We start from the raw sequence: 14,950 nt of genomic DNA on the forward strand, positions 1-14,950 counted from the left end.
CTTCTTCATTTTTCTTGTTTGAGAAATTTATATCCTGCCTTTCTGGTGACAATTAAAACCAAAGTATCAAGACCCCAAACAAAAGCCAAACTAAAACAGGTACATCAAAGCACAAAACTAACAATTCAAACACAAAGGAGAGGTCTCAGAGAGGAATGCGAGTCTACACAACAGAGTCTTCACCTGCTGGTGGAAGACAGGGACAGAAGGGGCCTACGGAGAGAGTTGCACCACTCTGGGGCCACAGCTGAGAAGGCCCTATCTAGAGTTGCGACCTAACCTGAGATGACTGGGGGGAGGGGGGGGGGAGGTTTCAAAGGTGACCTGATGCCAGGAAGCTTCATGTGGTCCCAAGCTACAATTGCGACCCATCACTCTAAAATGGGAAAATTCTTTTTTTGGGGGGGGGGGTCCTCGCTGCATTTAAACAGGGATAAGCATGATGTTTACATGTGCAGAGTACCCGAGGCTCCTTTAGCAACCCTCCAGACACATCTTTACCCGGCCAGCCTACCTCCCAGCAACTCTCCTGGCGAACATCATTCTAGGATTGGTCTCTTTCTCGTGGTGCGGAGATCCGCCAGAATTCCTCTGGTCCCCAAAGTGAGGAGGGCATAAAGAATGCAGAAGGCTGCCTGGCCCCACTATAAGTACCGGAAGAGGGGGCACCTGTGATGGGCAGAGGAGCGGGCACGGAGGCAGTACTGCAGGGAAGCCAGTTCTGTCTGGTAGCTCTGTCTGTGGAGAGAGAGAAAGGAACAAGGAAGCAGGAGTCACTGTCCGCCCCAGCCATAACCCACATCCCCCCCCCCAAGCAGATCCCCTGTCCCTGTGCCTTTAAATGTCTGGAATTTATGTCTGCCTTGGTCCAACCAGGAGCATGTCTACATCTGCATTAGCCTCCCCGCTCTCTCTCCGGCTGCAGGTTAGGCAGGACGGGAACGGCGAGGGCCGGAGGGTTGTTCTCTTCGTCCCGGATGTCTCCCAGAGGCAGAGGCAGAGGCTCGCCTGGAATGCCCCCCCCGGGTGATGGGGGCTCGTGGGGACGTCCTGCTAGTGGGGACCCTGGGGAGGGTGACCATGTTCTCCTAGAATTTCTTGTAAGATGGGGGGGGGGCAAGGAAGTTTGTAGTCAGACGTGTCTGTTAGCCTTTCGTAGGGCAGACTTTAATAAACTTGGAGACATAGAATCATAGAATGGCCAGGGAAGCCCACTACGACAAGAAAAACTTTTCTCAGAGATGTGAGGAGCAAACATTAAGGCAAATGAGGCAATAGGCCCACTGCTGGGTGAAGATGGAGAGACTTTGACGGAGGACAGAGAGAAAGCAGAAAGGCTCAGTACCAGTTTTGCCTCTGCGTTTTCAAAGAAGAATATGGATCCATCTAGGGATGGTAGTAGGCAAGGTGGCAGGTTGACGTGGACAGAGGGGTTGTTGAGAGCCACCTGGCTGCACTGGATGAGTTCACATCCCCTGGGCCGGATGGTCTGCACCCGAGAGTGCTCAAAGTACGTTCTGAAGAGCTTGTGGAATCCTTGTCCTTCACTTTAGGACCTCTTGGAGGACTGGAGAGGTGCCAGAAGACTGGAGGAGAGTGAATGTTATCTTAATCTTCAAAAAAGAAAGGAGAGATGACCCAGAAAACTATAGGGCAGCGAATCTGACCTTAATTGAAGGGAAGAAAATGGAGGAGATTTTAAAGGGAGCAATCATCTGGAGAACAATTTGTTGATCCTGGGAAGCCAGACCAACCTGGTTTCCTTCGTGGATTGTGGAAGCTCAGTGGATGTTGTTTACCTGGATCTCTGTAAGGCTTTTGACAAGGTTCCCTATGACGTTCTGATAGGTAAACTGGAGGACTGTAAAATGAATTTTCAGATGGTTAGGTGAATGGGGAACTGGCAGAGAACCACACCCAAAGGGTGGGTGGCAATATGTTCTTTTTCTTTTTTGCTTTGCCTGCACGATTCAATGCCTAGAAGGGAGAGGGAGGCAGGTGAGAGGGCAGGGCATTGGAGGCAGAGATAGCTCCACACATGTCCTTAAGCTACACACATGTCCTTAGCTGTGGCTTGCTGGTTTCTCTCCTGAAGCTCACACTTTTTAGTGGGGAGAATCCACTTTATGTGGATTTAAAAGAGAGGATGTAGCTACCGGTTTGCTTCTTGGACGCAGGATGTTGGTGACGTTGTGCAAAATGCCCCAAATAAGGCTCTGCATAAGGTAAGCATTTCACTACATTTAATGGGTGCGGAATGGCCCATAGAAGCATGGCCCGTGGATGGAAGGTACTCTTGCAGGTAGCAGTGTGTGTGGACATGATCTTGGGGTACTTGTAGACTGTAAGCTACATATCAGCAGACAATGTGATGTGGTAGTAAAGAAAACAAATATAGCCTTAGAATCATAGAATCACAGAGTTGGCAGGAACTTCCAGGGACATCTAGCCCAACCCTCTGCAGAATGCAGGAGATTCACACTGACCACTCACAGTGACCCCAGTTCTATGCACAGATGACTGCCCCTCAAACAAACAAACAAACAAACAAACAAACAAACAAACAAACAAAACCCCTAAAACAGAATCCCTGCCAGTCTGGCCTGGAGGAAATTCACCTCCCCACCCCAAAGTGGTGTTTGGGATTTCCCTGGGCATGCAAGAAAGGGCCACAAGAGCCAAGTGTTGACACAATCCTTTCTGCCCACCCACTCACAACCTGCCTAGAATCAGAATCAGCATTTCTGTTAGATCAGGGGTAGTCAACCTGTCGTCCTCCAGATGTCCATGGACTACAATTCCCATGAGCCCCTGCCAGCTGCTCTTCAAATTGTTTTACTGTAGAGAGAAACAAAGGAAAAACATTAAAGATCCAAAACAGCAGGAGGAACATTATCAGCTAAAGGGGGTGGGCACTTTGAGTCTGGGGGACCGGAACAATACTAGCATCAGTCTTACCGGAAGTCTTGCGGTGCCCCAGGTCCCCGCCCATCTCCCTCATTCTGGCCTGCATTGTTTGTGCTGTTAAATAGTTACATAAACAGAAATGTTAAGTCACTACAAGCTTCATTAAAACAAGTGGATTGCAATGCCATTTTTGATTGCAGTGGTTCGAAGGCAGACTAGTTGCACTTGTTTCTCCAAGGGTATTACATTGCTTATTAGGCTTAACCGCAAAATGAAATCGCAGAAAGACCCTCCAAACCCCGAACACAAGTCAAAGGTTCCTTTCCAGGGTAGGTTTACTAATCTCGCCATGCACCTGCTGCGTTAAATCAAGACCAGAAGGTGTTGGTTGGCCATGCATCTTAACACTTTATGGCCTTGAAATGTAAAATGAGGAACACTTACCCATGTGCCGTCGCTGCTCCAGTGGGGGCTTGCCTGACTCTTCCCAAATCAGCATCATTTTATTGTGAAAGGTTATTGTGTGCCCACTCTCCAGGGCCACCCCGCCCCACTGTTCAATGCGATTTAAAAAGTCCAGTTTTATTCTTTTCAATGTTGTTTGCACCTCTTCCCAAGTTTGCCTGCAGCCCTTGGCCTGCGTTTCTTTTGCGAGGGCCATCTATGCCCCCAGCGTGTTGCTGTGGGGGCTGGCTATTAGCTTTTTGAAGCCTGGACCAAGTCCAAGAGGGCCTCTGCCAGAAGGCACCCTTCCTGCAGAATGACGTTTGCCTAATCAGGGGTAGTCAACCTGTGGTCCTCAGGATGTCCATGGACTACAATCCCCATGACCCTCTGCCAGCATTTGCCGGCAGGGGCTCATGGGGATTGTAGTCCATGGACACCTGGAGGACCACAGGTTGACTACCCCTGTGCCCAATGAAAGAACATTAATCCGTTCTGCCCCTCGACTTTTAAAAGTAACCATTTGACCTCCAATGAGAAACTCTAAGGACAAGGGGGGGGGGGTTGACCGCCACCACTACAGGGGGCGCCCTCCCTTCCTGCTCTGCTTGCCTCCTTCTCAGTAGCCCAGGGAACTTCCTGCCACCAAAATCCTCCATTGTAAAGAGACAGAATGGATTTCTGGCTATGAGCCTCTTCCCTCAGCGGGCTTTTCCCCATCTCCCATGAATACAACCCCCCTGGATTAGCCTTGTGTAAAAAGCCATTTTTTGGTGGGAGTTACTGCGAAATACAGTTCCGTGTGAAGCAAAGAAGCAATCATAGAATCATAGAATCATAGAGTTGGGAGGGGGTCATAGAGGCCATCTAGTCCAACCCCCTGCTCAACGCAGGATCAGCCCAGAGCATCCTAAAGCACCCAAGAAAAGTGTGTATCCAACCTTTGCTTGAAGACTGCCAGTGAGGGGGAGCTCACCACCTCCTTAGGCAGTCTATTCCACTGCTGAACTACTCTGACTGCGAATTTTTTTTCCTGATATCTAGCCTATATCTTTGTACTTGTAGTTTAAACCCATTACTGCGTTTCCTCTCCTCTGCAGCCAACGGGAACAGCATCCTGCCCTCCTCCAAATGACAACCTGGGTAAGTAAGACATGGACATGCACACGCTCTATTTTAGGATCAGGAGAAAAGGATTTATTTAAGGAACGACCATCCATTGATAGTATAGAGGAGAGGTAGAGATAGAGCCTGTCTACAGGGCTGCCTAAGAGAGAGGAGCTCCGGACAGAAAGGAGCAATCTAGAGACAGACAAGAAGCAACCCTTAAAGGAGAGGAAGGCCCTGACTATCCTGTCTAAGAATCTTCACGTGCCCCCTTCAGGCTCTTCTTCTCTTCTTCTCTGTGGACACCAGGCATTGCCTGTTCCAACACCCCTTCTTCTCAAGGTCTAGTGTTCAAAGTCCACAAGCCTCATCTTCTCACGTAGACTGTGAAGCTTCTCCCTGGACAGTGGCTTGTTGAGCACACCTGCAATCCTTCCTTCGTAGGACAGTGGTCCAGCTCATCAAGCCCACCTTCCTTCTTGTTTCGTACAAAGTGATGCTTCACATCAATGTAATTAGTTCTGGAGTGGATTTTCTCCGTTGGTGCAGGCTTGATGCATCCTTGGTTGTCTTCATAAAGCTGCACTGGCTTGGGCCCTTCTATCCCAAAGTCTTGCAGGAGTTGCAGTCTCCATTTCAGTTGTCTGCATGCTTCTGCTGCGGACACATATTCCGCTTCAGCTGTGAGGACAGCTACACTTTCTTGCTTCCTGCTGCTCCAGCTGATCGCTCTGCCGCCATACAAGATAGAACAGGTGTCCATTGGTTGACTTTCTGTCCATGGAGTCTCCTGCCTAATCAGCATCCATGTATCCCACCAGTCTGGGACTGTCACATGTTGGTAACTTTAGTTTCAGGGGTGCAGTACCAGTCAGGTACTTTGTAAATTGCTTGAGTGCATTCCAGTCTTTTTCGGTTGCTGATTCCACCTTCCTGCATGAAAAGCCAACAGCTGCCGTGATATCTGGACACATCAATGTGCTGATGTACAGAAGCTTTCCAATTGCTTCTCTGTACTGTTTGTTGTGAAGGAAAGGTTCACTGATTCCTCTGTGTTCCAAGAAGTTTGTCTTCATAGCAATTGGTGCTGGCTTAAGTTCCTTCATATTCGTAAAGTTCAGAAATTCTTGGGGTTTCTGCTTCTGCTTGAGATGAGAGCCTCCCTCTTATCTGTTTGTATTCCAAGATAGTACTGGATGTCTCCAAGTCTCTTCCCTTCCACTTCTCAATTCGGGTTCTGGACTATTTCATCACAGTGCTTCTTGGCTTCATAATATAAAAGCAGCTGATCTACCTAAATCAGTCCAGAAGTCCATCGGTTGTCTGTATATCTTGAGTAGGGACAGAGCTCTGCTGTGGCTTGCTCAAACCCTTCCTTGGGTAGCAATTGATGCATTTTCTTATTCCAGCACCTTGCAGCGTGTTTCAGTCCATAGATGCTCTTTTTCTGTTGACACGCAAGCTTCTTGTCTCTGTGCCTTTCAAATCCAGGTGGCTGTTCCAGGTAGACTTCTTCCTTCATTTCTCCACGAGGAAATGCTGTCTTTCTCTGCACATGCATCTTTCTTGCTGTCGCTATGCCCAAGAGCAGGGGTAGTCAAACTGTGGCCCTCCAGATGTCCATGAACTACAATTCCCATGAGCCCCTGCCAGCATTCATGGGCAGGGGCTCATGGGAATTGTAGTCCATGGAAATCTGGAGGGCCGCAGTTTGACTACCCCTGCCCAAGAGCATTCTAGTTGAAGTGTGTCCACCACTGGTGCGAAGGTTTCATCATTGTCTTCTCCGTCCTTCTGGGAGTATCCTTTGGCAACCAATGGGGCTTTGTGCCTTTGTCCTTCCCCTTCGGCACCAAGATCCACTTGCCTCCCACTGTCCTCTTCCCTGGAGGCAGATCTGTGAGTGTCCAGGTTTGGTTCTTGATCAGAGATTCAGTCTCTTCTTCTGCAGCTTTCTCCACTTTGCTGCTTCGTTGGCAGGCATCCTGTCTATCTCTCTCCATGTGAAAGGCTCAGGTGCTGCTGCCGCCGCCTTGACCACGTGAGAAAATCCGTCTGGTGGGACTCCTTTGCTTGCTCTGGGCGATTGTCTGACACTTGGCCCCGGAGCCCCTTCTGGTTCCTGAGGATCTGCAGTTGTGTCTTGTTCTGTGTTGTCCTCAACACTGAGAAACATTGTCTCTGGTTGCGAGGAAGCTCGCTTTGTGTTGCCCACAGCTCTGAGGAACACTGTCTCTAGTTGCGAGGCTCTACCCCCTCTGCAACTCCTTCTGGTTCCTGAGGTTCTGCAATTGTGTCTTCCTCTGGGTTGTCCACAGCACTGAGAAACACTGTTTCTGACTGCGGTGGTTTATCCTTTTCTGGCTTCTCAGTCATTCTGCCCGTTCTTTGCCCTCCGGCCTTATCAGTCACGGTACAAGAAAGCAAGATGGTTGCATTTAAATGGCCGATTTGAAGCCAAATCACTGAATGTGGATGTGGCCTCCCTGTTTTGGATCATTCGAATACAGAGCGTTGTCCGTTCGGCAAGGCTGGACCAAAAAGTACCCCCATCGGCATTGATTCAGGACCATCTTGGGTTGTCCCTGTTGAACCACACAGGCCTCGTCCATACCGAGGACCAGAGGAAAGCAAGGCATAATCCACCACGAGACTACGGTAAGCAGGGGTATAGAGATGCAAATATAAATAAATGGAATTCAAAAATAAATAAATATGGGTGTCTTCTTGTAGCATGGAATGTGCAGGGCACTTGGCTGGGTTTTTGGCAAGACTGGCCATGACCGAAGGGCACTCCTGCAGGGTCTTCTTTCATCTGTATGGGAGAGAAGGAAAGCAGGGAAACATTTTGGAATCCAGACAAATCCCTGAAGGCCCTTGTGGTTGCTCCCATTGGAGGGAGGTCTGAATCTTGGATATCATGTGGAGGTACGGGATTATCTAAAAAGTCTCTGGGGGTCTGCTGGGGGGCACATGACACTGACCTGGCATGTAACCCATGCTCTCTCGAGTCCCAGCATGGGAACGGGTGGTGGGAGGAGGACGAGGAGGAGGAGGAGGAGGAGGAGGAGGAGGAGGAAGGGCACTCCTGCAGGGTCCTTTTACTCATCTGTAGGGGAGAAAAGAAAAGCTGGCAGGCCCAGGGTCAGCTCTCTTGCATTGGTCCATAAAATAGGCAAGAGATGGCAGACTTGCTTCTGAGCTGGGGAAAAGCAGCCAGGGATTTCCTCCGAGGAGCCTTCATTGCCCGGAGGCCAATGAGGGGCCTTGGTGTGGAGCAGCCAGAGCCCTGGCCCCTCACGCAGTCCCAAAGCCACGGCTCCTTCCCCACCCCTGATTCCCCGGAGAGGAACATTACCTGAACTTGGCAGGAGTGCCGCAATTTCGGGGGGGACCTCTCTGCCCCGCCACATATTATAGAGCAGGGCAGAGAGGTTGCTCCGGAGGTCTTCGATCTGGGGAGATGGAGAAATGCCCCCCGTGATTCCTGCCCTCTTCACAGCCCAGGCAAGAGGGTGGGACGTTTGCCTCCCCCCTCTACGTGTGATCTCCCCCTCTACGCACCTCCTCCTCCTCCAGCAGGGCCCTGGCCTGGCCCAGGAGGGAGAGGAGGACCAAGAGGCCTCCCTCCCTCACCCACCGCCCGTCCAGGCTCAGGGCGTCCTCCAGAGCGGCCTCCTGGAGAGAGAGCCTCTGCCTCGCGCTGAGGTAACCTCCGAACACCTGAAACCAGGAAGAGACCCTGTCAGTCCTCTCCCAACGGAAGCCCTGGTTCCTCTTCCCCAGAGGGGTTGGCTCCTGCGCTCCCTCCCTCCCTCGCCCCTCTCCAACTCCCCTGCGAGGAAATGGGATTCCCACAATGAATCAGGGCATGCTCCAGAGCTGTGGCATGCTGAAGGGAAAGGAGGACTCCCAGTCTCTCTGCACCCCACTGCCAGAAGTATCGCCCAAGGGGGATCTCCTGTGTCCCGCCTGCCCGGGGAACAAACAAAGCCCCCCTTGACCCTGGCCCAAGAGGTGAGGCCTTTCCAAGAATGCCTGGCCAGCACCACAGACGGGCCTCCGTACCTCAGCTGCCGTGATGAGGTGGGCGTAGCTCTCCCTCCAGGGCCGTTCTGGGTCCTCCTCCCAGGTGAACTGGCTCCGGCCTGAAAGGCAGAAATCGGGAAGAGCTCTAGTGGACAGGCCCTGCACAGAACAGCTGTGCTTCCTCCTGGCCTGGGGGTGTCTCTTCCCCCTCCCCCTGGGCCTCGCTGGTCTCCCCCTCTGGCCTCGGAGGAGGGCTGGGGTCATGGGGAAAGAGCACCAGGAAAGGCAGCTGAATCGGAACAGATGTCTGGAGGCTGTGGTGGGGAAGGCTTATCTGCATAGAAGGAACCCTGTTGCTCTGAAGGGAGGGGGTGCCCTACCCCGGAAAAGGGACCCTAACTCACCCTGCTTCTTCTGCTGCAATTGCATCAGCTGTCCAAAGACCTCCCTGGCCTTCTCCCGGACCTCCGCTTCCGGGTCGGCCAGGGAGACGGACAGCTTCGCCACCACGTGCCCGAAAGTGTCCTGGCTGCAGATCTAGATTGGAATCAGAAGAAGAGGCCTCGCTTGTCCATCCAGAGACGGCCCCGGAGCCCTGAACCACTGGGGTCTTCCCCCTCCTGACCCTCCCCACTGATCCTGGGGGGACCTTAGAGGAGAAGGAACATTGTCCCAGGGGTGGACACTCTGGAACTTCGGGGAAGAGTCAGGGAGGGAGGGAGGGAGGGAGGGTGGGCACTTTGGAGGCCCAAGGGCCAGTCCTCATCTTCCTCCTCCCAGAGATGGAACAGCCCCTCCTCTCTTGCTGGGCTCCACGGGCCAGATCCTGCTGGGGGTGGAGGACTTACGTTCAAGCCAGGCATTTTGCAGGCATCCAGGAGGACGTCCCTCAACAGAGCAGCTGCCCGGGCTCTGGGGGCAGGCCAGCTGACCCGGAGCCAGTATAAGAGTTGCTGTGGAAGGAAGGAAGGAAGAGGAAGGAAGGAAGCAGGCCCTCAGCCCACACCCTCGGACCAGGGCATGGTCCTCAGCACACCCTCCCCCTGCAGATCTGCCCACCAAGGACTGTGCTGCTCTTCAGGAAGATCCCCAGAGGGGGTGGGCCCCAGGCTCTGGAAAGGGCTCTGTTCCTGTGGGAGAGCTGCCTGCCCCCCACCTGCCCCCTGAGGGACCCGTCGTCTCCCAGCCTGGAGCCGGGGTGCCCAGTGACCCTTCCAGTTGGTGTGCTCCCACGGCTCATGGACGGCAGCTCCTTGGGAGTTCTTCCCCCAGGAGAGAGGCAAGCCACTCTGCCGCCGGCACAGAAAGCCAAATTCCAGGAATGGGGTTCTAGGGAAGGCAGGTGGGAGGGCCTCCCCATGCGGCAGGAGGGTGGGGGGGATTGTGTTGCGCCAGAGGTGACCCTTTCTCCCCGCTGGGCTCCCTTGGGATCCCCTTTGCCCATCTCCCTCCCACCTTCTCCAGCTACTTACGTCCAGCAGGGTGTCCAGGTGGCCTGCGGAGGGATCCTCCCGGATCAGGCCCTGCAGCATCCTGCGCAGGGCCTCCTCTGCCTTCTGCTGCAGGGCCTGATGGGAAGAGCGATCTGGCATGAAAAGGCTGACCCCCCCTCACCCCAGGGCTGGCCAGGAAGCCTTGAAGACCACCACTCCATCCTCCAGGGAAGGAGGCCTCTGGATTCGGGACCCAAAGAGGGACCCTGCGTCTTTCGCCTCTTCCGGAGGAGGGACACAGCTCTTCCCACAGCTGGACCTCGTCCTCCAGAGAAGACGGGACCGCCAGGTGTGTCTGCCACCCCCTTGAGAAATCAGGTGTCGCTCAAGGTACCTGGCCTGCGGGGTCTGCCTGTATCGGGGGGCCTCCGAGGACCATCCCCAGAGCCCAGGCTACAATCGACTGCCGGAGATCTGTCCTCAGGGGCGGATGGAACTTGCTGGCAGGGCAGAAGGGCCGGGATTAGACTCCGTGCTGGAAGGGAGGGCAATCCCCCAGCCCTGCCGGGGCTTCGTCTGAGGCTCCCCACTTCCCGCTGAGCAGCGTGAGGGTGGAGGAGAGGATGGCAGTGCAGCGCCTGAGAGTCAGGGAGAGCCTCCGGGAGGGAGGCACTGCTCCCAGCTGGAGAACAGGTGCTGCCCTCAGGCACTCTGCCCGCATCGCCCTGAGGCCGGGCAGGAAGCAGCCATGGCCTCCCGCCACCTCCTGCTCCTGCCGTCTCTCCCTTGGGCTGGCTCTGTTGACCATCCTGCAGCCCCAGAACGGTCTCCCTCCCTCCCTCCCTCCCTCCGAGGGCCTGGCACCAAGGTTCCCTCAGGAAGAAACGTACCTCAGCTCTGCCACAGCCTCCATACATCCAACCATTCTCGCCTCTAGGGCAAGGAATGACTTGTGCATGATGTCCTTGGGGAGACAAAGGTTTCAAAAAGAAAACATCAGAGCTCCTTGGGCTGGGGCAGGTCTGCTCCTGCCCCCCACTCCCTTTCCTCCCCCCCCTCCAAGGCCTGAGTCTCACTCACTCGTATTTTCTCTGCAATTCTTTGCTTGCAAGAAGGCAGAGAACGCTCCCGGCCGTGGCAGAACCCCCGGACCGCCTGTAAGAATGCCCGGTCCTGTCTGGGGCCCTGCAAGTGGCGAGAGGCAGGCTGTGAGCCTGGCCATGGAGGGCCAAGGAGAGAAGCAGCATCCCCAGTCAGGGGCAGTCCATCTGGTGGGACACGAGCCGCTGCTTCTCCTGCTCCCGAGGAGGCTGCCTCCTGAAAGTCTCCATGGCTGCCCTGGCCCTCAGGGCACATGGCTGGACCCCGAGGAGACGGCATCCTTTGCAAAAGGAGGCAGGGTAGAGGGTCCTGTCCCTCCAAGAGGTGCTCGTGGGACAGCTGTGGGGCTTCCTAACCCAGGGGCCTGGGAGGATGGAGACCCCGGTCCCTTTTCTGCAAGCACCCCTCTCGGGGGCGGCTGCAAGTCAGTGCGGGATCTGTGTTCCGGGCCCCCCTTGCTCCTGAGACTGCCATCCCTCTGCTACTGGAGCCAGCGAAATCCAAGAGGAAGGGGAACGGAAGGGGAACAGCCTCGCAAGGGAACGGACCCTGCGCTTCTCCTGGGGCCTCCTGGGGCTTACCGTATCCTTGGCGGCCAGGAAGTGGGCGATGCATTCCGCCGCTCCCCTCTTGGGGCGCCTCCTGCAGGCAGCGGCAGCTGGGGAGGAAGGGCCCGGTTAATACGCGGAGAGGTCCCGCTTTCCTTGCGCCTTCCATGGGGGCTTCCCTCAGAGCCCTTCCCAGCTGGCTCCCAGGGGCGAAGAGTCCGCTTCCGTGCCCCTGCGGTCTGATCCCCACCCAGAGGTCGGCAGAGGGAACATGTTCTGGGCTGGGTCCAATCCTGCCCTGGGGGGGGCTTCCTTCCCTCTCGCCCCTCAGGGGTCCTCTGGATCATCGCTTCAGCAACAGGTCCAGTGGCTCCCCGGTTTGAGAGTGGGGCTCCATCCACAGCAGGAGAGAGAGCCTCCCCCCATCCACTTCTCTGCCTGTAGTCCGTGGCAGCCCCCCTCGGTGTCCCCCCAGCACCCCCAAGGGGCTCTGCTGGCCACACAGCTCAGCCCGGACTGTGGAGCCCTCCTGTGTGGGGGGAGCCCGATTTGGCCTTCAGGCACAATTCTTCAGGGCCCCTACCGTGGGCACTGCTGTCGGGCACCTTCACAGGGGAGCCGTTTCGTCTCCGGGCCTCCCTCCGACTCCAGTGGGAGAATTGGCAAATTCTGTCCCTCTAGGAGGAGACTCCCCCCCCACACACACCTTCTCCACATCATGTCCCTTTCCCCCCTTCTTCCAAAGTATGGGGTCCATTAGGGCTACCCTTTTCTCCTGCCCACAGGAGCCCTCCACGGATGCCCTGTTGTCGTCTGTCATCACAGATCCGACTGGCGAAAGGGGCCATGAGACACCGACAACGGACACTCATCAATGGGGTCGCTCTTCAAGGTGCCACGAGATTTCCAAGCCCTGTCGGCCTGGTTCCAAAAGCACTCCTTGTGCTGGGAGCCACAGGGGGCCTGAGCCCCGGGGGTGTCACTGTCCTCAACAGCTCAGCCGCTTCCGCCCCCGTCCCTGCCCTCCGTTCCCCTCCTCACCTGCAGGCTGCACCTCTCCTCCGGCCCGGGGGGTGACCTTGGCCCGTTTGAAGAGGGCCCTTAAGCGCTGGAGGCTAGAAGGGAGGGAAGAGAAGGGGAGTCACTGGCCTGGCAGCACCCTGTGTCTGCAGTCCCACCTAACCACCCGCCCTGATAGGAAAGAACACTTGAGGGCGTCTCTCTGGGATGAGGGCAGGTCCCTCCGTCTCCGCATCGTGACTCTGAGGGCATCGGAGATCTGGAGAGAATCTCCTCTGCGCTGTCCCCTGGGCACCCGGTGGGGGGCTCTTGGCCCCTCTTGCCTGCGAGGGTGGAGGGACCGGAGAAGGCCTGACACACCCTTTCCCTCCCCTGACACGGAGCTGAGCGTTCGGACAGCCTCGTCGCTTGGAGAAGATGAGGTGCCTACAGGTTACTAGGCAGATACTAACCAGTGCCTACAGGTTACTAGGCACTGTAGATCAATCATCAGAAAGGCCAAAGCTGAGAGTGAGCTTAAATTGGCCAGGGAAGCCCATTGTAACAAGAAAAGATTTTTCAGTTATGTGAGGAGCAAACGTAAAGTAAAGGAGGCAATAGGCCCACTGTTGGGTGCGGATGGACAATCTCTAACAGAAGATGCAGAGAAAGCAGAAAGGCTTAGTGCCTATTTTACATCTGTTTTTTCCCACAGGTCAAAGTGTTTAGGCACATCTAGAGATGGCCGTAGCCAAAGGACAGTGTCTGGGTGGCAGGTTAACATGGATAGAGAGGTTGTCGAGAGGCATTTAGCTGCACTGGATGAGTTCAAATCCCCTGGTCCGGATGAAATACACCCGAGAGTGCTCAAAGAACTTTCCAGAGAACTTGCACAGCCCTTGTCCATCATCTTCGGGACCTCTTTAAGGACTGGAGATGTCCCGGAGGACTGGAAGAGAGCAAACGTTATTCCGATCTTCAAAAAAGGGAGGACGGATGACCCGGGAAACTACAGACCAGTGAGTCTGACCTCTGTTGTGGGGAAGATAATGGAGCAGATATTAAAGGGAGTGATCTGCAAACATCTGGAGGGCAATTTCGTGATCCAAGGAGTTCAACGAGATCTGAACACAATGGAAAAATGGGGAAATGAGAACAAGATGCAATTTAATAAAGATAAGTGTAAAGTTCGGAATCTGGGTCAAAAAAATGCAAAGCATGCCTACTGGATGGGGGATACGCTTCTAGGTAACACTGTGTGTGAACGAGACGTTGGGGTACTTGTGGATTGTAAACTAAACATGAGCAGGCAGTGTGATGCAGCGGTAAAAAAGGCGAATGCCATTTTGGGCTGTATCAACAGGGGCATCACATCAAAATCACAAGATATCATATTCCCATTGTATACGGCACTGGTCAGACCACACCTGGAGTACTGTGTGCAGTTCTGGAGGCCTCACTTCAAGAAGGACATAGATATAATTGAAAGGGTACAGAGGAGAGCGACGAAGATGATCTGGGGCCAAGGGACCAAACACTATGAAGATAGGTTGAAGGACTTGGGAATGTTCAGCCTGGAGAAAAGGAGGTTGAGAGGGGACATGATAGCCCTCTTTAAGTATTTGAAAGGTTGTCACTTGGAGGAGGGCAGGATGCTGTTTCTGTTGGCTGCAGAGGAGAGGACACGCAGTAATGGGTTTAAACTTCAAGTACAACGATATAGGCTAGATATCAGGGAAAGATTTTTCACAGTCAGAGTAGTTCAGCAGTGAAATAGGCTGCCTAAGGAGGTGGTGAGCTCCCCCTCACTGGCAGTCTTCAAGCAAAGGTTGGATACACACTTTTCTTGGATGCTTTAGGATGCTTAGGGCTGATCCTGCGTTGAGCAAGGGGTTGGACTAGATGGCCTGTATGGCCCCTTCCAACTCTATGATTCTAGGATTCTATGATTCTAAGAGCAACCCGTCCCGCTTCCCAACCAGGATCGCTTGGGAGATCGTGAGATAAAAATTGCATAGGAAAAGAATACAGGTGCCCCACTTACATTTTTAGATGTTTTTCAGCCATGGTCTTAAAAATATATACAAATAATATATACAAATGTACAAATAAATCAATATACAAATAAATATACAAATAAATAAATATATACAAATATATACAAATATATATATATATATATATATATATATATATATATATATATATATATATATATATATATAAAGAAATATACAAATATATACAGATATATACAGATATATACAAATAAATATAAAGGTAAAATTAAATAAATAAAAAACGAATAATATAAATGAATCAAAAAGAATAAATAAATGAATTAATAAAATAAAATAATTAAAATAAATAAATAAGTGAAAT

The 14,950-nt window shown here is 53.3% G+C and overlaps 1 protein-coding gene across 1 annotated transcript; it reads right to left on the minus strand.

Moving 5' to 3' along the window:
- Positions 1-7,654: 7,654 nt before the first annotated feature.
- Positions 7,655-10,040, minus strand: LOC143836714 (uncharacterized). Its single transcript, XM_077336256.1, has 5 exons — positions 9,960-10,040; positions 9,336-9,440; positions 8,892-9,024; positions 8,527-8,606; positions 7,655-8,181 (listed from the first exon to the last, which is right to left on the minus strand). The coding sequence occupies exons 1-5, from the start codon at positions 10,017-10,019 to the stop codon at positions 7,996-7,998; spliced, it is 564 nt and encodes a 187-aa protein (XP_077192371.1). The 5' UTR covers positions 10,020-10,040; the 3' UTR covers positions 7,655-7,995.
- Positions 10,041-14,950: the final 4,910 nt, after the last annotated feature.

Source organism: Paroedura picta, chromosome 4 (genome assembly GCF_049243985.1).
Source record: "Paroedura picta isolate Pp20150507F chromosome 4, Ppicta_v3.0, whole genome shotgun sequence".
NCBI classification, from domain to species: Eukaryota; Metazoa; Chordata; class Lepidosauria; order Squamata; family Gekkonidae; genus Paroedura; species Paroedura picta.

Excerpts from the sequence above, each read along its gene's own strand:
- LOC143836714 (XM_077336256.1), bottom strand. The coding sequence starts at position 10,019 with ATGCTGCAGGGCCTGATCCGGGAGGATCCCTCCGCAGGCCACCTGGAC. Across the intron at positions 9,025-9,335 it reads GCAAAATGCCTGGCTTGAAC|ATCTGCAGCCAGGACACTTT; the intron begins GTAAGTCCTCCA and ends ATTCCAATCTAG. Across the intron at positions 8,182-8,526 it reads ACCTCATCACGGCAGCTGAG|GTGTTCGGAGGTTACCTCAG; the intron begins GTACGGAGGCCC and ends TCCTGGTTTCAG.